This window comes from Rhinopithecus bieti, unplaced genomic scaffold (genome assembly GCF_001698545.2).
Source record: "Rhinopithecus bieti isolate Rb0 unplaced genomic scaffold, ASM169854v2 scaffold_7045, whole genome shotgun sequence".
NCBI lineage: Eukaryota > Metazoa > Chordata > Mammalia > Primates > Cercopithecidae > Rhinopithecus > Rhinopithecus bieti.
The window spans coordinates 124,375-147,756 of NW_016805305.1; the positions used below are offsets into that span (position 1 = coordinate 124,375).

A 23,382-nucleotide genomic window follows, 5' to 3' on the forward strand; every position below is an offset into this window, starting at 1 on the left:
AGAAATTTCTAAGAAGCAAATCGTTCAAGAGGTGACTTGGGTGCTCTAAAAAGCATTTAGTTTTATGCATTCACAAAGATATGATTTAGAATTGGAACTTATGTTTAAAAGGGAAGCAAAGCATAAAGTTTAGAAAATTTGCAGCCTGACAATGCAATAGAAAAGAAAAACCCATTTTCTGAGGAGAAATTCAAGCCTGCTGCAGAAATTTGTATAAGTAACAAAGAGCCAAATGTTAATTGCTAAGACAATGGGGGAAATGTCTCCAGGGCACATCAGAGGTTTTCATGGCAGCCCCTCCCATCACAGGCCCAGAGGCCTAGAAGGAAAAGACAGTTTCTTGTGCTAGTCCCCTGCAGGGCCTTGCTGCTTTGTGCAGTCTCAGGACTTGGTGCCCTGCATCCTAGCCATGGCTAAAAGGAGCCAACATACAGCTCAGGCCATTGCATCACACGGTGCAAGCCCCAAGCTTTGGTGGCTTCCACATGGTGTTGGGCCTGCAGGTGCAGAGAAGTCAAGAATTGAGGTTTGGGAGTCTCTGTCTAGATTTCAGTCAGAAGTTTGCTGCAAGGGTGGAGCCCTCATGGAGAACCTCTGCTAGGGCAATGCAGAAGGGAAATGTGGGGGTCAGAACCCCTACACAGAGTCCCCACTGGGACACTGCCTAGTGGAGCTGTGAGAAGAGGGCGACTGTCCTCCAGACCCCAGAATGGTAGATCCACTGACAGCTTGCACTGTGTTCCTGGAAAAGTCACAGACAACGCCAGCCCATGAAAGCAGCTGGGAGTGGGACTGTACCCTGCAAAGCCACAAGGGCGGAACTTTCCAAGACCATAGGAGTCCACCTCTTGCATCAGTGTGACCTGTATGTGAGACATGGAGTCAAAAGGAGATAATTTCAGAGCTTTCAGATTTTACTGCCCAACTAAATTTCAGACTTGCATGGGGCCTGTAGCCCCTTCATTTGGGCCCATTTATCCCATTTGGAATGGATGTATTTACACAATGCCTGTACTCCCATTATATCTAGGAAGTAACTAACTTGATTTTGATTTTACAGGCTCATAGGCGGAAGGGACTTACTTGCCTTGTCTCAAATGAGACTTTGGACTTGGACTTTTAGGTCAATGCCAGAATGAATTAAAGCTTTGGGGGACTGTTGGGAAGGCATGATTAGTTTTGAAATGTGAAATGGACATGAGAATTGTGAGAGGGGATGAAATGATATGGTTAGGCTTTGTGTACCCACCCAAATCTCATCTGAAATTGTAATCCCCATAATCCCCATGTGTCAAGGGAGAGACCAGGTGGAGATAATTAAATGCACTAATGAAAATTAAATCTCCTTCCTCCAAAACTTAAGTAAAATAATTCATCCAAAAATATCCCCAAAAATATGCTAAGAAAAGAGAATCACATCAATAAATGATTGGATAAAGAAAATGTGGCATATGTACACAATGGAGTACTATTCAGCTATAAAAATAATGAAACCACGTGTTTTGCAGCAACGTGGATGGAACTGGAGGCCATTATCTTAAGTGAAATAACTCAGAAGTGGAAAGTCAAATTTCACATGTTCTCACAAGTGTGAACTAAATAATGTGTACCCATGAACATAGAGTGTGAAATAGAATTTGGAGACTCAGATAGGTGGGAAGAGGGTGAGGGATGAGAAATTACCTAATGGGTACAATGTACATTATTCTGGTGTTGGTTGCAGGGAAAGTCCAGACTTTATCACTTTGTAATATATCCATGTAACAAAACTGCACTTGTACCCCTTAAATTTCTATAAATTCAATTTTTAAAAAGGAGAGAATCATACTAAATTCTCCCACTTTTAAAGTAAGCAAATAGCGGTATTACCTAGTGGTGACAGGTTCAGAAAGAAGTCAGGAAATGTTCTTGTACATAAGCATCTATCATTCTGATGGATCATGACTAGTGCATTCACTTGTGATTCCTTTGCCTTTAAAAAAGAATGATATTAAAAGAAAAAATAAGTGCCTTATACTGTGAAAAGTGATAAAAAGGACTTCATGATTCTAACAAGAAAAAAGAAAAGAGAGTTATCAAAGAGATAATAGCAGGGAATATTTCAGAATTAATGAAAAAATATGAAACCTAAGAATCGGGAGTCACAGCAAATCCCAAGCAGGGAATAAAAAATACACATTCAGATACACTGTTGTTAAACTTTAGAACTCTAAAGAAAAAGAAAATCTCAAAGTCAGAGATATAGAAAAGATCCAGGAGAGGAACAATAACAAAAACTGACATTTTTTTTCTCATGAGAAATAATGAAGCATTATCTTCAAATGGCTCAGAAGAAAAAATCACTGTCAGCCTAGAATTGTATATTATTAAAACAACATTTTAAAGATGAAATAGGGATATTTTCAGATTGTAATAGTATCTCCTTATGCAGCAGGCATCAACAAGGTAGTCTTATAGTAAGGTTATATGACAATTAAATGAGTTAATACATACACTTTTAAAAGAGCTTGACACATCATAGGTAATAAATATTTACTAAAATTATGTTAGGTATTCTAGGTGAACAAAACCAGGAAATTGCACTATCAGCAAATTTTCACTAAAGACAATTCTAAAGAATGTATTAATTAAGCAGGAAAATGATCCTAGAAGGAGGGTCTGAGATATAAGAATGAATGATGACCGAAGCATATTGTAAAGATGTTTAATCTAAAAAAGTTTATTGACTATGGAAATCAATACTAGTTTCTGATTTATCAATTTGAAAAAAGAGATACTGTCCAACAAAGCCTTGTAAAACTCAGAGAGGTTGATTGATTAAAGTGCTTTAGGCCCTTATACTGTTTGTTAAGATGGAAATGATTTTGTTTAAGTCTAGAGTTGTGAAATAGGGCCTTTAAAATTCTAAGGGTAAACCTAAAAATAAAATATAACAGAGGGGAAGACAGAATAAAAAGTATAACAAGCAAAATCAATGCTCACAAAGCACAGGAAATAATTAAAATGAGAAGAACGGAAAATAAAAAATAATTCTTAGCAATAGTAACAGATGAAAGTAGTTCAAGATAGCTCAGAAATCCTTTCATCTTGATCAATAAAAGGATGGACATACTGAACAACTCTAGACTTTTGTTACAAACATTTACAGTTATGCTATAAAAACGCTGGAAGATAACCTAGGAAATACATTCTAGACATAGGCTCTGGCAAAGATTTCATGACAAAGATGCCAAAAGCAATTGCAACAAAAACAAAAATTGACAAATGAGGCCTAAACAAAAGAGCTTCTGCACGGCAAAATAAACTATCAACAGAGTAGATAGACAACCTACAGAATCAGAGAAAATATTTGTAAACTATGCATCCAACGAAAGCTTAATATCTAGAATCTTTAAGAAACTGAACAAATTAAGCAAAAAACCTTTGTCCCTTTAAGAAGTGGGCAAATGATGTGAACAGACACTTTCCAAAAGAAGAGCTCCATGTGGCCAACAAGCATATGAAAACATGCTCAACATCACTAATCATTAGAGAAATGCAAATCAAAACCACAGTGAGATACCATCTCACACTAGTCAGACGGCTGTTATTAAAAAGTCAAAAAATTACAGATGCTGGTGAGGTTGCAGAGAAAAGAGAACATTTATACACTGCTGGTTGGAATGTAAATTAACTCAGCCATTGTGGAAAGCAGTGTGGCAATTTCTCAAATAACTTTAAAAAATTACCATTTGACTCAGCAATTTCATTATTGGGTATATATCCCAAGAATTATAAATCATTCTACCATAAAGACACATGCACACATATGTTCATCGCAGCACTATTCACAATAGCAAAGACATTAAATCAACGTAAATGCCCATCAGCGGTAGACTGGATAAAAACAAATGTGGTACATATACACCATGGAATATTATGCAGCCATAGAAAAAGAATGAGATCATGTCCTTTGCAGGAACACAAATGGCGCTAAAGATCATTACCCTAAGTGAACTAATGCAGGAACAGAAAACCAAATACCACATGTTCTCACTTATAAGTAGAAGCTAAATACTGAGAACACATCAACACAAAGAAGGGAACAACAGACACCAGGGTCTACTTGAGGGTGGAAGGGTAGGAGAAGGGAGAGGATTGAAAAAGTACCTGCCTGGTACTATGCTTATTAATATGGGTAATGAAATAATCTGTACACCAAATCCCCATGACATGCAATTTACCTATATAAAAAACCTGCACATATACCTAAAATAAAATTTTAAAAAATTATAATTCTGTATGTTAAAAGTCAAAGATCAGTGCTAAATGAATAGAAATACTAATTTATGTATTGATTTTGTCTTTTGCATGTTAATTGATTTCTAGATATCAAAATCTAGAAAAAATAAAATTTCTAGAATTCAAAAATAATTAAAACTTGTATCACCTTATATTAATCAGGATTCCTAGGTATAAGCAGTATAAACTAATTCTGCTTAACTTGAGCTAATAATAAACTTAGTAGAAAGATACTAAGTGATCCACAAAAATAATAGGCTGACGAACTAAGTTTATAAATTTTTCAGGAGCCAAGGGAGATTAAATTAAAAGAAAACATGAAGTCATACCAAAGTCATGTCTGGTTAGGTATTTCTGGACACTTGTGGCCATTACCATCACTAGACCTTTTACAATGATGCACTCACCACCAATGCCTGGTCCCATATACCACTTCCACTCGGTGGGCCACTGCTGGTCACATCTAACTATATGACTTTACAGATAGATAATGTCCCCTTTACAATAAGCAGCTTGTCACATGGTCATCTGATGGGTCATGGTCAGGCATTTCACCATGGTCAGGTATTTAGTATCCAAAAATGCCTAGAACTAGGCTAGAGCTATTTTATAGGAGGAGCATTGCTACCCTTTAAAAGGGCAGATTTTATATTATGTAAACTGTATCTCAAAGCCGTCATTTAAAAAAAAGCATTGCACAGCTAAGACATTTAATATTTTATTATGGTTACATTTTCTTTTGAGTGCAAGTTTTTTCTCTGGAGTTGTTAATTTCCTTTCTCTTTTTTTGTTTGCCTGATTTCAATGATCCCATCATTAACTTATTCTCAAAATCTTACAGAATTTAAATATTCTCTCAGTACATTCAAACACATACTTTGTTTTACATTACATATCCTGTTTCATAACTTTCTTAGTGCTTTAGCACTGTGTGTTTATATTGATTTCTGGTCAACTGAGATGTTTCATTTGTATGAGGGAATATCTTACTCTTATGTCTTTCTTTAACTGGTATTGCTATATTTTGTAACAAAGGGGTGCTCAATTAGATATTTTACTCTATTCTCCAGCCCTCTCTCACCTTCCCACCCCAAGCCTTTGCTTTTGGATGTGCTAATTCAAATTAAAAAAATTTTTTATCATGAATATCTGTTAAAATTTACAAATGTTTTTCTGTCTCTATTGAAATGATCATATGACTTTTTTCCTATAGTTTGCTATGTCATAGACACTGATTGAATTTCCAAGGTTGAACCAATTTTGCCTTTCTAGAATAAACCCAGATTGGTCACCATGTAACATTATTTTTCGCTTTATCACCTGATTGCTAATATTTTATTTAGGATTTTTAAATCTGTTTATGAGTGACATTGGCTTAAATGAGTTGGCAAGTTTTCCCTCTTCTTACATTTTTTAGAGAGTTTATGTAAGGTTGGAATCGTTTATGCCTTAAATGTTTAGTTCACCAAGGAAGCCATGTGACATGGAGTTTATTTTTAAAATACTTTAAATTACAAATTTAATTTAATAGATATAAGACTATTCCAATTTCTCCTTATTTGTGTGTTAGTTTTGATAAGTTGGTTTTTGTAGGAATTTTTTCAGTTCATGTAAATTTTCAAATTTATTGACAATATTTTTCATTACTTACTGTACTATTTTTCATGCCAAAATGTCCCCCCTTAAATTCCTGATTTTATAATGTGTGCCTGCTCTCTTTTTTCTTCACATTTTGTCAATAATTTATTAATCTTGTTAGTCCTTTGAAGGGCCAACTTTTTTTTTTTTTTTTTAGACAGTCTTGCTCTGTCACCCAGGCTGGAGTGCAGTGGCCTGATCTCGGCTCACCGACACCTCAGCCTCCTGGGTTCAAGCAGTTCTCACGTGTCAGCCTGCCAAGTAGCTGGGATTACAGGCATGCACCACCACACCCAGCAAATTTTTGTATTTTCAGTGGAGATGGGGTTTCACCATATTGGACAGGCTGGTCTCGAACTCCTGACCTCAGGTGACCCAACCACCTCAGCCTCCCAAAGTGATGGGATTACAGGCATGAGCCAATGCATCCTGCCAGGACCAACTTTGTGTTTTATTTTCTAATTCATTTATTTTATTCTCATGTTTATTGTTTCCTTTCTTCTACTTTTTTGGGGTGTAATTGCTATTCTTTTTTTAACCTCTTGAAATGGTTACTTAGATTATTATTGTCAAACTTTTTAAATATATCATTTAAGACTTGATTTTCTTCTAATCATGGCTTTAGCTAAATTCCACAAATTTTGACACTTGATGTTTCTATGAATGTGCATTTAAAAATACTATTTACTTTCCCTTGTGATTTCTTCTTTGACCCATGGGCAATTTAGAAGATTACAGCACAATTTCTAAGTATTTGGGGTTTATCTAATTTAGTTCCACTGTGGTCAGAAAATATACTGAATTAGTCACCTCATACTGCCATAACAAAATACCATAAGGGTGGCTTCAAAGACAGAACTTTGTTTTCTCACAGTCTGGAGGCTGGAAAGTCCAAGATTAAAGGGTTCAGTTTTTGGTGAGAGCTCTGTTCCTGACTTTCAGACAGCGGATATCTTGCTGTGTCCTCACATGGTGGAGAGAGAGCAAGCTCCCTAGTGTCTCTTTTTACAAAGGCACTAATCCCATCATGAGGACCCCACCCTCATGTCCCCATCTAATCCTAATTACCTCTCAAAGGTCCCATCTCCAAATACTATCATGCTGGGGTTTAAGGCTTCAACATTTGAATTCGTTGGTGACACAAACCTTCAGACCACATCACAGACCCTGTATTGTTTTAATCTGTTGATTAATTTGCTTCTTTTTTACTTAGAATTTATACTTTCATTTAGGATTTAGGATATATAACCACATGCAAAAGTTTGCTTTATATATATTTGTCAGCTTTTCTGTTCAGATTTTTTCTAGCTTTATAATATGCATAAAATAAAATATTTTCATCTTCTTATTTTGAAACATTTAAGATAATATGGGAATTCACCTGTTTCTTGAAAATTTGTAGGACTTCACCACAAAACTAGTGAGGTTCAGTCCCTTTCTTGAATGGAACTTTCATAGTTCCTTAGAAGGTTATCTATTTTATCCATATTTTCAAATATATTATTAAATCTCTGATATTCTTATTAATGTCTGCCTTGTTAATATGCCAAGGGTTTAGCGAAGTATTTTAAAGATTTTAAATTTTTTAATTTTTTTGTCCATTTTCCTATACTTAACAGCTCCTGCTTTTACAAGTTTATGCTTTATATTTAATCTCCATACTTGTGTGATTATTATATATCTTCATTGTGAAATTTTTCCTTCATAAATAAAACTTTTATTCTTTTGTCCTATTATATTTGCATTAAATACTATTTTTCATTTTCTTTTTATTTACACAAGTAGGGGATGTTTATAATAGAAAATTAGAAAAGAGGAAAACTGAGAATCATTTTTAGATTAAATACTAATTAATTTTTTCAGAGAAATAACATTTTTTTCTGATATGAGTGCTTATTGTAATAAAATCAGAGAAAAAATCAGCAAGAATAAAGAAAATGAAAATCCTATAGTTAGGTATCATCACTGGTAATATTTTAATGTATAATTATTCAGACTTTTTTCTGCATGCATTTACTTATACTCTACAAACTATTTTATGACCTGCTTTTCTTTTCTATTAAAAATATGTCATGATTGTATTTCTATGTTAATAACTATACATCTACTTTATTATTTTAATGGCTGCTAGCATTGTGCTGTATGAATGGACAATTATTTTCCGCTTTATTGTTAAACATTTATATGATCTCCTTCCATTTTGTAAAATGTAATTCAATTTAATATTTGTGTGTGTGCTGTTACAAACTACCCTAGAGCCAGCATCCTTTTACGAACATTTTAAACATTTAAAAATGGTTTCCTCATGATGTATCTCTACAGTAACTAGTGAAGAATTTATGTTTGCTAATTAAATATGCACAAGTTAAAATAACCATAATGTGTAATTTTTCACCCATCAGATGGGCGGAGACTTTTCCCAATGATATTCTCCAGTGTGGTTATGGGTATAGGCAACTAGGCGCTCTCAAATGCTTCTGGTGGGAGTGTAAATTGGGAGAATCTTCCTTGAAGGCAACTTGGAAATATGTGTCGAAACCAGCTGCCCTGGTTTTTCATTTTTACAGATGTTTTATGAGAAAACCTGATTTTTCCAAGATCTTATTGGAAAGGAATCACATTATATATATGTTGTAAATCCAATCCTAACATAAAAGAATTTTCGTAGGGATATTCCAAATAATGAAGCCAGGTGCCCTGAAGATTTCCTGAAGTGTGCTTTTAAACATTTAAAATTTCTTTTGACACCTGAATAAATCATCATTGCCTTGGGACTCCATTCAAAACAAAACCAGGATTTTATTTTTGATATATAGTGGTACGAAGGACAGGATGGGAACAGATCTGCTGCTTTTTACTCTGGACTTTGCCAAACAGGTAAGATCTTTAAACACTTTCCTGACATTTCTTGCCTTTAAATACTATAGCTCTGTGTTTTAATTGCATATATTGATAGAGATGCTGTGACTGTAGAATCTGTACACAGGATGTGAAGTCTGGAATCCCAGAGGAGAACTTCACGTTGTTCATGCTCTGATGGTTGCACATTGGTTTATTGGACTGTTCAACTTTTCCCACTTGTTTTCTGTTTTAGGTGGCACATGGGCTCTTGGGGGCCCTGCTCAGCTACCTGTGGAGTTGGAATTCAGACCCGAGATGTGTACTGCCTGCACCCAGGGGAGACCCCTGCCCCTCCTGAGGAGTGCCGAGATGAAAAGCCCCATGCTTTACAAGCATGCAGTCAGTTTGACTGCCCTCCTGGCTGGCACATTGAAGAATGGCAGCAGGTAGGGCAGACTGGCCACTCCAGGGTCCTCTGTGATTATGATTGTGAGAGGCCCTGCACTGCACTAACACAGAGTAGGCCAAGCCTGCCATATCACCCCCTCTTGTCTTCTTAGTGTTCCAGGACTTGTGGCGGGGGAACTCAGAATAGAAGAGTCACCTGTCGGCAGCTGCTAACAGATGGCAGCTTTTTGAATCTCTCAGATGAATTGTGCCAAGGACCTAAGGCGTCGTCTCACAAGTCCTGTGCCAGGACAGACTGTCCTCCACATTTAGCTGTGGGAGACTGGTCGAAGGTAAGGGCCAGGCTCAACTTTACAGTCCCTTCTTTTCTGCCCCTCCTTCGTTTCAGCTTCTAAGTATTTCCACAAGGTCAGGCTGGAACTAGTGTGAGATGAGTAAGGAAGTGCTCACTCACTCTTGGGGTTGTGCAAGTACTATAGTCCAGGCCCGCACACGATGATTCATTTCTAGTTTTTACTCGGTATTATTCAAAGTGTTCTTATCATCTTTCTCCCACACCAGCCCCTTCATTTGGAACTACCAGGATCATAGTATCCCAGGATAAACTCAAAATCACTATGGTTCCTCTCTTCCTTGTGTCCTCCCATGTGGAATCATTCATTAAGCTCTGTCATTCCAACATTCTGAACATCTTCCATGCCTTAACTTCCTCTATGTTTTGTCACTTACACTGTTAATTTTACCCTTCATCATGGTAAGTTTGAATTAGTGCAGTGAGTAGAGTTCTAGCACATCGTTTCAGTGCTGGCAGGGCTTGACCCAGTCTAGTAATGAAGCCTTATTTTTCAGGTGGGGGAAATTAAATCCCAATAGCTGAAGTAAGCTGCCTAAGCTCCCACAGCTGGAAAAGTAGCAGAATCCACTTGTTTTGACTTTATTCCAAGAGTTCTTTCTGTTATATTACACTGCCCACTTGATCTTTCTGTATTACTCTCCCATCTCCAGACTAGCTAACATCCCACAGTGTTCCCATCACTGTGTCCATCAAGTCTCTAGCTTGTTCAGAATCTTCCATCGGTCTGATTGCTTGCGAAATCAAGTGCAGTAGTCCCTGTTTATTCACGGGGGATACAGTCCAAGACCCCAGTGAATGCCTGAAACTGTGGATCATACTAAATTTTATATATCCTTTGGTTTTTTTATCTGATAACTGAGAAGACTACTTAAGTGACTAATAGGCAGGTGGCATGGATGGAATGATTCATGTCCTGGGCAGATGGAGTGAGATGGTGAGAGATTTCATCACACTACTCAGAATGTCATGCAACCTAAAACTTACAAATTGTTTATTTCTGGAATGTTCTATTTAATATTTTTGGACCATGGTTGACTGTGGAAAGCGAAACCATGGATAAGAAGGGACTATGGTATATGTTCCTCAGAATAGCTGGTAGGGCCTTTCTTGCACGCATGGCTCTCTTACTGCAGTCCTTATTCTTCTTCCAGCCCTTTGCTCCAGTCTTGCTGCATCCTTAACATCTGCAGGCTGAGATTTTAGCACAGATTCAAAACAGATAAATTAGATACATTATCAGTGTCTTGTAAGCTCTAGTCACTGCCACCTGGTGTGTATCTTCTTGGAGTAGAAACCCAACCCCAACATCAGAAATAACCTCAAGAAATAAGGAAGGACAGTGAGTGACATTCACAAGCTGCTCTGAGTCCTAGGTTCAGTGCCGGGCATAGTCATGACCTGCTCCTCTCGTCTCATCCTACAATAGCCCCAGAAGCAGATGTTATCTCCATTTTTATAGGTGAGAAAACAGAGGTTCATTCAGATTAGGTAACTTGCCCAAGAACACAGATAGATTCAAATCCAGGCCTGTGTGACCCAAAATTATTATACATGGTATACACTCAAGTCTTCATGCAGATACCCCAGCTCTGAAGCCTAAATCTGGGTGGCCTTGTTAAATACACTTCACTTCTCTGAGCCCCCATTTACTTTCGCTAAATGCAATGGTTCTTGTGAGGATAACATAAGATATTTGACATGGCAATGTCTAGTGCAGTAGGCTCTTCCCATCGCCCTTGAGAGAAGGTCCACATTTCTGGCTATAGGTTGGATTAACAGTATTTCTGTACATATATCCAGATTGGGATTTTTCTGCAGATTGGGATTTTTGCTGTTTTAACTGTCTAGTTCTGTTAAGTGCTAGTATTTTAAAACTGTCTTAACTGAAAACCTACAGGTCATTATCCTCAGTCAGTGCCACTGAAGGTCTACATAAACATTCCCTTCTGAGGTTTATCAGAAGAAGCCTAAGGAAAGAGATGAACCCATCTCTCTAGGGTCTGCAGAGCAGGAGTTGCCCTAGGATCCAGCCACCAATGCCCACTTCCTCTGTCCAACTCACAAGCAGCTGGAGACAGTGCCAGTGGCCACAGCTCTCCCCGGAAAGTTGCCATACTATAGGTAAATGACTTGAGGGACAGGAGTCCCTCCTGCAGTCTGGTCTTAAACAAAGAGAAAGGACTGATCCAGGTGAGACCACCACCCCAAAGGAGGGTGGGAAGAACAGGTCTGGAGAGCTTTGTGTGCAAAAGTGGGTTAATTTTCCTCCTACTTGCACAAGGAACAATAGACAGCCCAAGGAAGAATCATTCTTTTGGGAATTCCTTTGAGACTAGGTCAGGTAGTGGGGGCTGGACAAAGGTGTTAGAGAGGTGGGTAGCCTGGGTGGGCTAGTGGGTAGGCAGTATTTATTCCATCACCTAGTTACCTCACCCAGTTAAGCCCCAAGAGTGAAGTCTTACCTTGCCCCATTGTCAGGAGAGGTGAAGGATCCAGTTACTGTTTCCGTAAAGTTAGGAACAGAAGGAAGCGCCACACTTTTGTGAGGAGGATCTTGCATTGTGAATGCGTGATTCTCCTTGCTACACTTAGTGTGGCCCAAGGACTAGTCAAATTGACATCAGCAGGGAACTTTTAAGAAATGAGGAATCTCAAGTCCCACCCAGACCTAAGGAATCAGAGTCTGCATTTCAACAAGATCCTTGGGTGTTGTAATGATACACTTGCAGTGTGAGAAGTGTTTCCTTACCTGCCTCTCATTCTTGTTTGGGTGGGTTGGCCCTTACATGTGTCCAAGGTAGGAATGGCTCGGGGTAGTGACTTCTTTGATCAAGTGCTGTCCTAGCCTAAAGGGAAGAGGCAAGAAAAGGGAAGAACAGCAAAGGAGCAGATGTCGAGGAGAAACCAGGCAGCTTGTTTCTGGATGTAGCGAGGGAGCACCTAGAACCACTGCCAAGCCCTAAAATACCCCACTTTGCTTCTGTCCTTGCTTCTCTCTTCTAAGAACAAACAGGCATTCACAGTTCTATCCTGTCTTGTGGAACAAACGGTTATCACTGGCATTTTAGAGTGGAGGCTGGTGGTGACATCACCACTTTCCTCCCTGTCCAGTGAATAACTGAATTTACAGTTGCCAGTTGCGTATCACTAAAGTAACACCATTGCACATCTATATGGGCCCACTTGTGTGTCTCTGCTCTTGTGGCTTTCAAATCCTGGGTCCAACTGTAAGCTTCCCTCTTCTGTGAAGTTTTCCACTTCCTAAAATCACCCAGCATTTCCCACTTTTAAATCACAATGACCCTAATTTTTATTGTTTTTCAATGGTAGCTCTTTCCTGAGCATCCACATGGTCTTCCCGTCTGGTTTATATTGTCCTTGAGGCCAGTGGCCATGGGATTGCCAACAGATCCTCCGGTTGTCCAGAGCTCTGAGCAAGCTTTATTCCTCAACAGTATTTGCAAAGTCAGGGAAAATGCGAAGTGGTGTTGAAATAGTGATCTTTAGAAGAGCTCAGGTCTGCTAACAGAGGAGAGGCAGATCATTCATTGGAGGGGTTTTTGTTGAGACAAAGAAGAGAAGGAAACTAAAGAGGAGACTACCCATGTGAGCTGGTTTGGACAGGAGGATGTTTAGTTTCATAGGCAACCATTCATCAGGGCAAAGAGCAAGCTCTCCTGTGCTCCAAGAGGTCAGCCCAAACTCAAACAAGACACTCTCTGGCTTTCAGTCATGACCTCACATCCAGGAAGCCCCTATCTGGGAGGAAGAGCAAGCATACACACATGCACAAGAAAACGGAGGCAGCCTCAGCCTGTGGACATCAAAAGGCGATGTCGAGGCTTGAGTGCAATCAGGCACACAACCTGTTTCACAGAAGTTTGAGTTTCCTGTTGGATGGAGCTTTCTCCTCTTAGTTAAATTTTCCTCTCATCAGAGTTGCTTTTTCTTGGCAGAGACTCTGACACCAAATTGCCACCCTTCTTAAAGCTTCCTGCCAAACTAGTCCCTCTGCCATGGGATGGCTCACTTGGGGGCAGCCATCCATTTTGTGGTTCTGGATAAGGTCCTTCCACATTGAACCTGGCCGCTAACCCTGGACACAGAAAGGCTGAGCAGCCACACCAGAATTTCCATTCTTCGTGGAGCCAGGCCTCTGGCCTGTAGCCAGAATCTTCCTCTTCCCTGACACTAGCTCTATTCATGGTATATTTGAGCTCTGTCCATTCATTGGCTTATGAGTGTGCCTTAGTTCCTTAGATCTGGACCAAGCCTTAGGCAGAAAGGAGCCTTCAGTTCTTACACTGCTTTTCAAGTTAGAAGCATTGACTCATATCAGGCAGTCTTCCCAAATGGTGAATTTCTGTGATCCACATACCCCTTGTAGCCTGTTTTGTGTCTCACCTCTTGGCTGAAATAGCCTTCCTTTGTTTTCTGTACTTTGATGGAACGTTTGATTATTTTGTTTGTCTTCACCTTTTTCCTTCATCGTGTTTCTTGGTATTTTTATTTTTTTTACTTATCTGACTATGTCTTTTCTGTTGACTTCTCTTCTTCCAAATCTCAAAAAGCCCAACATTTGATCCATTGATTTCCATTGCTACACTTTTCCACTGTGGTTGATTCTGTGTCCTGAATTCTTTAACTTCCATGTGTGATTTTCAATCTCCAGAAAGTCTCTAACCTTCTAACCATATCTCCAGCTCATCATCTAGTTTATATCCTCATTGTGGGAAAGCAAAGGGACAGCCTCTTCACCCTCTCCCAACCTGTTCCCCACACTTCCTGTCTCTTATCGGTGTACCACTGTCTTCCAACACTTATGATCTTCTCTGAGTTCTTCACCTCCTATATTATTATTCATGTCTGCCAACTCTTCAACTCTTGAGCTATTAATATGTCTAATATGCTAAGTAAAATGGAAAATATCTCTATAACTGAAAAATGTTATAAAGAACAACTCAAGATATGTCCAGGATACATGGATTTTAAAATACAGCATTCCCTGATTTTCCACAGAATTATTAATTACAACTCATGAAGGAAGTAGTGTGTTGAAGTCAGTTCTTACTGGCCAGTGAGAACCACTTATGATCTCATCCCAACTTGTACTCAGTCACATTGGGTTGATAGCTGGAAATCAGCCATGATGGGAGTATTTACACCACAGAAACTGGCAAAACAATCTTGGCTGTTTCCTCCAAGAACATGTTTTGAAACATTTACCAGCACACAAGTGCACAAAAGCTTATTTACACACACACACACACAATGTTATGAATGAAACACTTTCAGCTTATTAATGGTGCTTAGGATGGAAGTGCCCTCGAGAAGTTCCCATCTCTGAGCTCTTTGATACAAAGTCTAAGAAACTTGGTTGGGCTTCCTTAAGACATTTTTTTATCTTCATCTTCATAATTGGTGTTTCTTGGGGCCAGGAAATATCAGACCTCTGGGTGAAGATCATTCTATGAATCATTATCCTGCAGAGTTAATTTCATCTTGATTGAAGGTTGTTGATCCAAATGCATTAACTGTATGTTCAGATATTCTTTCTGTGAGTAAAAGACTAGTTCAGTTCTTAAGGTTTATTATAAAACTCTTCTTTTACTCATTTTATTATGTGGTATTATGAGGTTTTATTATGAATCACTATGCAGATAACCATTCTTTTAAATTTTATTTTAATTTTGTGGGTACATAGTAAGTATATATTTTTATGGGGTACATGAGATACTTTGAAACAGTTATGAAATGTATAAGAATCACATCATAGAGAATGGGGTATCCATCCCCTCAAGCATTTATCCTTTGTATAATAAACAATCCAAATTATATTAATTATTTAAAAAAATACAATTGAATTGTTGTACAATTGAATTGTTGTGCTAGCAAATACTAGGTCTTATTCATTCTTTCTAACTATTTTTTGTACTCATTAACCATCCACGCATCCCTCCCCGACTACCCTTCTCAGCCTCTGATAACCATCCTTCTACTCTCTATCTCCATGAGTTCAATTGTTTTAATTTTTAGCTCCCACAAATAAGTAAGAACATGTGATGTTTGTCTTTCTGTGCCTGGCTTATTTAACTTAATATAATGACCTTCAGTTCCATCCATGTTGTTGCAAATGATAGGATCTCATTCTTTTTTATGGCTGAATAGTACTCCATTGTGTATATGTACCACACTTTCTTTATCCATTAGTCTGCTGATGAACACTTAGGTTGTTTCCATATCTTGGCTATTGTGAATATGGCTGCAGTATACATGGGATTATAGATAACTCTTTAGTATCTGATTTTCCTTTCTTTTTGGTATATACCTAGCAGTGAGATTGCTAGATCATATGGTAGCTCTATTTTTAGTTTTTTGAGGAACCTCCAAACTGTTCTCCCTAGTAGTTGTTTTAATTAACATTACCACCAACAGTGTACAAGGGTTCCCTTTTCTCCACATCCCCGCCAACATTTGTTATTGCCTGTCTTTTTGATAAGAGCCATTTTAACTGGAGTGAGATGACATCTCATTATAGTTCTCATTCGCATTTCTCTGGTGATCATTGATGTTGATCATCTTGTCATATGCCTGTTTGCCCTTTGTATATCTTCTTTGAGAAATGTCTATTCAGATCTTTTCCCGTTTTTAAACTGGATTATTAGGTTTTTTTCCTATAGAGTTGTTTGAACCCCTTATATATTCTGGTTCTTAAACCTTTATCAAATGGGTAATCTTCAAATATTTTCTCCTATTCTGTGGGTTGTGTCCACTTTGTTGATTGTTTTCTTTGCTTTTTAACTTGATGTGATCCCATTTGTCCATTTTTACTTTGCCTGTGCTCGTGGGGTATTAATCAAGAAATATTTGCCCAGAGCAATGTCTGGAAAGTTTCTCCAACATTTTCTTATAGTAGTTTCACATAATTGAAGTCTTAGACTTAAGGCTTTAATCCATTTTGATTTGATTTTTGTGTATAGTAAGAGATAGGAGTGTAGTTTCACTCTTCTGCATATGAATATCCAGTTTTCCCAGCATCATTTGTTGAAGAGATTGTCCTTTCCCCAATGTATGATCTTGGCACCATTGTCAAAAATGAGTTCACTGTAGATGTGTGGATTTATCTCTGGGATCCCTACTCTGTTCCATTGGTCTATTTGTCTGTTTTTATGCCAGTATCATGCTGTTTTGGTTCCTATTATCTTTAGTATAATTTGAAGTCAGATAATGTGATTTCTCCAGTTTTGTTCTTTTTGGTCAGGATATCTTGGGCTATTCTGGGTCTTTTGTGGTTCCTTATAAATTTTAGGATTTTTTTATTTCTGTGAAGAATGTCATTGATATTTTGATAGGGATTGCATTGAATCTGTAGATCACTTTGGGTGGTATGGACATTGTAACAGTATTGATTCTTCCAATCAATGAACATGGAATATCTTTCCATTTTTTATAGTCCTCTTCAGTTTCTGTCATCAGTGTCTTATAGTTTCCATTATATAGATCTCTCACTTCTTTGGTTTGGTTAATTACTCGGTATTTAATTTTATTGGTAGCTATTGTAAATGGGACTACTTTCTTGATTTCTTTTTTTTTGATTGTTCACTGTTGGCATATAGAAATGCTGCTGATATTTGTATGTTAATTTTGTATCCTGCAACTTTACTGAATATATCAGTTCTAATAGTTTTTTGGTGGAGTGTTTAGGTTTTACCAAATGTAAGATCATATCATCTGGGAACAAAGATAATTTGACTTCTTCATTTCCAATTTGGATTTTTTGTTTTTTTTTGCTTTATTTATTTATTTATTCATTTATTCATTTTTGCCTGATTGCTCTAGCTAGGACTACTAGTACTATGTTGAATAACAGTGGTGAAAGTGAGCATGCTTGTCTTTTTCCATATATTACAGGAAAGGCCTTCAGTTTTTCCCCATTCATTATGATACTAGCTGTGGGTCTGTCATATATGGCTTTCTTTGTGTTGAGGTATGTTTCTTCTCTACTCACTTTCTTAGGATTTTTCTCATGAAAGGATGTTGAATTTTATCACATGCTTGTTTGGCGTTAATTAAAAATATCATATGGTTTTGTTCTTCATTCTGTTGATATGATGTATTACACTGATTGATTTGCATGTGTTAAGCCATCCTTGTATCCCTGGGATAAATCCCACTTAGTCATGATGAATTATCTTTTAATGTGTTGTTGAAATCACTTTGCTAATATTTTGTTGAGAATTTCTGCATCAGTGTTCATCAGGCCCTGTAGTTTTCTTTTTCTCTTTTGATGTGTTTTGTCTGGTTTTGGTATCAGGTTAATACTGGCCTGACAGAATGAGTTTGGAAGTATTCTCTCCTCTGCTGTCTTTCAGAATAGTTTGAGTAGGATTGGTGTTAGATCTTTAAATGCTGGTAGAAACCATCAGTGAGGTCATTGGGTCTCAGGCTTTTCTTTACTGGGAGACATTTTATTATGGCTTTGATCTTCTTAACTTGTTCAGGTTTTGGAGTTTTTCATGGTTCAATCTGGATAGGTTGTATGTGGCTAGGAATTTAGCCATTTCTTCGAAATTTTCTAATTTATCGATATTTAATTGCTCATAGTAGCCACTAATGATCCTTTGAATTTATGCAGTATCAGTTCTAATGTCATCTTTTCCATCTCTGATTTAATTTATTGGGGTCTTCTCTCTTTTTTTCTTAGTCTGGCAAGAAGTTTGTCAATTTTATTTATCTGTTCAAAAAACCAACTTTTTGGTTCATTGATCATTTGTATTGTATTTCTTCTATTAATTTTGGGTTTGTTTTGCTCTTGATTTTGTAGCTAAGATGCATTGTTAGGTTGTTTACTTGAAGTTTTTCTTCTTTTTTGATGTAGGTATTTATAGCTGTAAATGTCCCTCTTAGTGTTGCTTTCACTGTATCTCATAGGTTTTGGTACATTGTGCTTCCATTTTCATTTGTTTTAAGAAATTTTCAATTTCCTTCTTAATTTCTTTATTAACCCACTTGTCATTCAGGAGCATATTGTTTAATTTCTATGTATTTGTACATTTTCTAAAATTTCTCATTACTGATTTCTAATTTCATTCCATTGTGGTCAGAAAAGATGTTTGGTGTCATTTCAGTTTTTTTGTGAGTGTTTTAAGACTTCTGTAGGGCCAAACATACAGTCTATTTTTGAGAATGATCCATGTGCTGAAGAGAAGAATGTGTATTCTGCAGCCATTGAATGGAATGTTCTGTAAGTATCTATTGGCCTGTCATGTAGATTAAATTGGATGGTTCTTTGTTGGTTTTCTGTATGGAAGTTCTGTCCAGTGTTGAAAGTGGGATGTTGAAGTCTCAAGCTATTATTGTATTGAGGCCTATATCTCTATACGGTTTTAATAATATTTGCTTTATATATCTGAGTGCTCCAGTGTTTAGTGCATATATGTTTACAATTGTTATATCCTGCCAGGCGTGGTGGCAAGCACCTGTAATCCCAGCTACTTGGGAGCCTGAGGTGGAAGAATCGCTTGAACCTGGAAGGTGGTGGTTGCAGTGAGCTGAGGTCATGCCACTGCTCTCCAGCCTGGGTGACAGAGCAAGACTCTACCTCAAAAAAAGAAAAAAAAAATTGTTATGTCCCCTTTCTGAATGGACCCCTCTATAAATTATATAATGACATTCTTTGCCTCTTCTTACAGTTTTTGCCTTGAAATCTATTTTGTCTGATATAAATATAGCACTATTACTGTTTTTGGGGTTCCATTGGCATGGAACATCTAGCTCCATCTCTTTATTTTCAGTCTATTTGTGTCTTTTCAGGTGAAATGTGCTTCTTGTAGCTAGGCAACAGATCAGTGGCTCTTGGTTTTTCATCCATTCAGCCTTTCTATGCCTTTTGATTCGTGAGTTTAGTCCATTTACATTAAGTGTTACTATTGATAAGTAGGGACTTACTCCTGCCATTTTGTTATTTGTTTTCTGTTTGTTTTGCAGTCTTCTCTTTCTTTTTTCCTTCCTTCCTGTTTTCCTTTTCATGCAGGTGATGTTTTTCTGGTGGTATGAGTTAATTTCTAGCTTTTTATTTTTTGTGTATCCATTGTATAGTTTTTGATTTGAGACTACCATGAGGCTTGCACATACTATCTTATATCCCATTATATTAAACTGATGACAACTTAACACATTGTGTAAACAAACACACAAAAAGAAAACTAATGAAAACTCTACACTTTTACTTTGTCCTCTCACTTGTTAACTTTTTTTTCTCTTTATGTTTTATTGTACTATCCTGCCGTGAAAGTTGTTGCATTTATTATTTTTTGATTGGTTCATCATTTAGACTTTATATTTAAGATTAGTTTTGACACCACAATCACAGTGTTATAATATTCTGTGATTTTCTGTGTACTTACTATTACCAGTGAGTTTTACACCTTCAAAGGATTTCTTCTTGCTTATTAACACCCTTTTATTTCAGACTAAAGAGCTCCCTTTAGCATTTCTTATAGGATAGGTCTAGTGTTAATAAAATTCCTCAGCTTTTGTTCGTCTGGGAAGACCTTTATTTCTCCTTAATGCTTGAAGGATATTTTCACTAGATATACTATTCTAGGGTATAAGTTTCATTCCTTCAGCACTTTAAATATGTCATGCCACGTCTCTCCTGGCCTGTAAGGTTTCCACTGAAAAGTCTGTTGCCAGATGTATTAGAACTCCATTGTATGTTATTCGTTTCTTTTCTCTTTTTGCTTTTAGAGTCTTTACCCTTGACGTTTGGGAGTTTGACTATTAAATTCCTTGAGGTAGTCTTCTTTGCATTAAGTATGCTTGGTGTTCTATAACCTTTTTGCACTTGAATGTTAATATCTTTCTCTAGGTTTGGGAAGTTCTCTGATATCCCTTTGAATAAGTTTTCTACCCCTATCTCTTTCTCTACCTCCTCTTTAAGACTAATAACTCTTAGATTTGCCCCTTTGAGGTTATTTTCTAAATCTTGTAGGCATGCTTCATTATTTTTTATTATTTTTTCTTTTGTCTCCTCTGACTATATTTTCAAATACACTGTTTTCAGGCTCACCAATTCTTCTGGTTGATCAATTCTGCTGCCAAGAAACTCTAATAGATTCTTCAGTATGTCAATTGCATTTTTCAACTCTAGAATTTCTGCTTGATTTTAAAAATTAATCTCTTTGTTAAATTTATCTGATAGAATTCTGAATTCCTTCTCTGTATTGTCTGGAATTTGTTTGAGTTTCCTCAAAACAGCTATTTTGAATTCTCTGTCACATATCTCTGTCACTCCGGGATTGGTCCCTGGTGCCTGATGTAGTTCATTTGGTGAAGTCATGTTTTCCTGTAGATATCCTTCAGTGTCTGGGCATTGAAGAATTATGTATTTATTGTAGTCTTCACAATCTGGGCTTTACAATCTGTGCCTGTCCTTCTTGGGAAGGCTTTCCAAGTATTCAAAGGGACTTGGGTCCCAAGCCCAGTAACACTATACTTCATGCACACTCGTAGAGATATCACCTTGGTGATCTTGGATAAGATCTGGAAGCATTCTCTGGATTACCAGCAAGACTCTTATTCTCTTCCTTTACTTTCTCCCAAACAAACAGCATCTCTCTGCCTCTGTCTCTGTCTCGCTCTCTCTCTCTGTCTGTCTCTCTGTCTGTCTCTCTCTCTCTCTCTGCTGAGCCACCTGGAGCTGGAATTAGGGTCATTCAAGCACCCCTATGGCCACCACCACTGGAACTGCCCTGGGTCAGACCTGAAACCAGAATAGCACTGGGTTTCACCCGAGACCCACTGCAATCACTATCTGGTTACTGCCTGTGTTCACTCAAGGCCCTAGGGCTACAGTCAGCAAGAGTTGAAGCCATTGAGGCTTATGTCCTTCCCTTCAGGGAGGCAAGTTCTTTCAGGCCCTGGGCATGTCCAGAGATGCTTTCTGGGAGCCAGGGATTTAAGTCACAAACCTTAAAAATCTACCTGGTATTCTATTCCCCTGTGGCTAAGCTGCCACTCAAACCATACAACAAAATCCTTCCCCCTCTTCCCTCCCCTTTCCTCAGGTAGAGGAGCTCTCCCCATGGCCATCACCACCAGCAGTCCACAAAGAGTTCTGCCAGGCTATCATTGCTGATCACTTAATGCCTAGGGGCTCTTCAGTCAGCTTGTGAATGCTGCCAAACCTGGGACTCACCCTTCAGGGTAACAGGCTCCCACCTCTGGCCCAGGGAAGGTGCAGAAATGCTGTCCAAAAGCCTAGGCCTGAACTCAGGGACCCCTGAAGCCCATTAGGTACTCTATCCACTGTGCTGAGCTGTTACCTGAAGCCAGCATGTCTCAAAGTCTCACCTAAGGCCCATGGCATACTACCTGGATATCACTTTTGGTTATTCAGAGCCCAAGGGCTCTTTAGTTAGCAGATAATTAATCCTGCCAGGACTTGGTCTTTCTCTTCAAGGCACTGGGTTCCCTTCTGGCCCAGGGTATGTCTAGAAATGTCACCCAGGAGCTAGGACCTGGCATGGGGGCTTCACGACTCTGCCCAGTGCCCTATCTGTGGCAGAGCTTGTATCCAAGATGCAAGATGAAGTACAAAGTCCTCTTGACTGGTGTCTTTCCTCTCCTCAAGCAGAAGGAAGGAGTTGCTTTCGTTGCTACAAGCTGCGCTGCTTGGGGTTGAGGGAGGGGTAGTGCAAGTACTTCCCCAGCTGCCCCATCTGGTGTCTCACTAGGTCACACACTGCCCCAGTCCACTGGCTGTAACCCCAGAACACCATCAGGCTTGCCTAAGACTCTGAGTCCTTCCTAGACTGCCTTTCAAGTTACTTAGGACCCCACAGCACTTTAGCCCATGGCAGCAAGACTTGCTGAAACTCAGGCTGTGGCCACTGGAATAGGCACTTCCCCTCTGGCTAGGGCTGGTCCAAGTGCTTCCTCTGTGGGTGTCAGCTGAGTTCAACATGGTTTTGCTTCCCACTGTGACAGGGCAGCACTGAATTCAATGCAAAGTCCCCCAGTTGCTGTGTTCTCCCTCCCTGAAGTGCGCAGATTCTCTTTCCATGCCATATAGCCACTGCCAGGGAGTAGGGAAGGGGTGGTGTTGGTGATTTAAGACCATCTTTTCTGCCTTCTTCAGTGCCTTTTCAGTGATATGAAGTTAAAACAGGTACTGTGATGGCTCACTCAAGTTTTAGTTCTTATGAAGGTGCTTTTTGTTCACGAATAATTGTTAAAATTTAGTAAACTGTGATAGTGGGAGTGGGGGGATGATCAATGTAGCCTTCTATTCTGCCATCTTGCTCTGCCCTTCTTGATAAGCACTCTTCTACTGGAATAATAGTGTCTTTTTAGACTGAATCTGATAGTTTACTCATATTTTGACCCATCCAAAATATGCCCAGTGGATTCAAATTCATGTAGTTCTATCTGTTCCATGTGTTTTAAATTACACACACATACCACACAGGCACACACACACATACATAACATGAATACGCTTTATTTTCCTGACCCAAAGTAACTACCAGATGGGAAGAACCATTTCTACACATTTGTATCCCACTTGGTGCTTGGTAAACACTTTTTGGCTGAAGTATAGAGATTTATAAAAGCTTCTACTCTGAATAGGCCAATTTCTATAGGCTTACAAACTCATTTAATCAACATTTACTAAGCATTGCTAAGTTGATTACCCTAGGCACCGGGAATCAGGGACAACTAAGAATAGTTTTCAGTGAGCTCACAGTTTAATAAGGCAGACAGAAGAAACGATGTTTATAGCCATGTAAAAAAAAAGCCCAATAAAGGTGCTCTGTCTACAGAGCTATGTGAAAATTGAGGGGAAACATCTAAGT

General features: G+C 38.3%; 1 protein-coding gene across 1 annotated transcript in view; it reads left to right on the forward strand.

Moving 5' to 3' along the window:
* The window catches only part of ADAMTSL3 (ADAMTS like 3), a 224,014-nt gene that overhangs the window by 120,755 nt on the left and 79,877 nt on the right, over positions 1-23,382 (forward strand). Inside the window, exons 13-14 of the mRNA XM_017872132.1 lie at positions 9,014-9,206; positions 9,321-9,500. Of these exons, the coding sequence (XP_017727621.1) occupies positions 9,014-9,206; positions 9,321-9,500 (373 nt within the window). The remainder of the gene's footprint in view (positions 1-9,013; positions 9,207-9,320; positions 9,501-23,382) is intronic.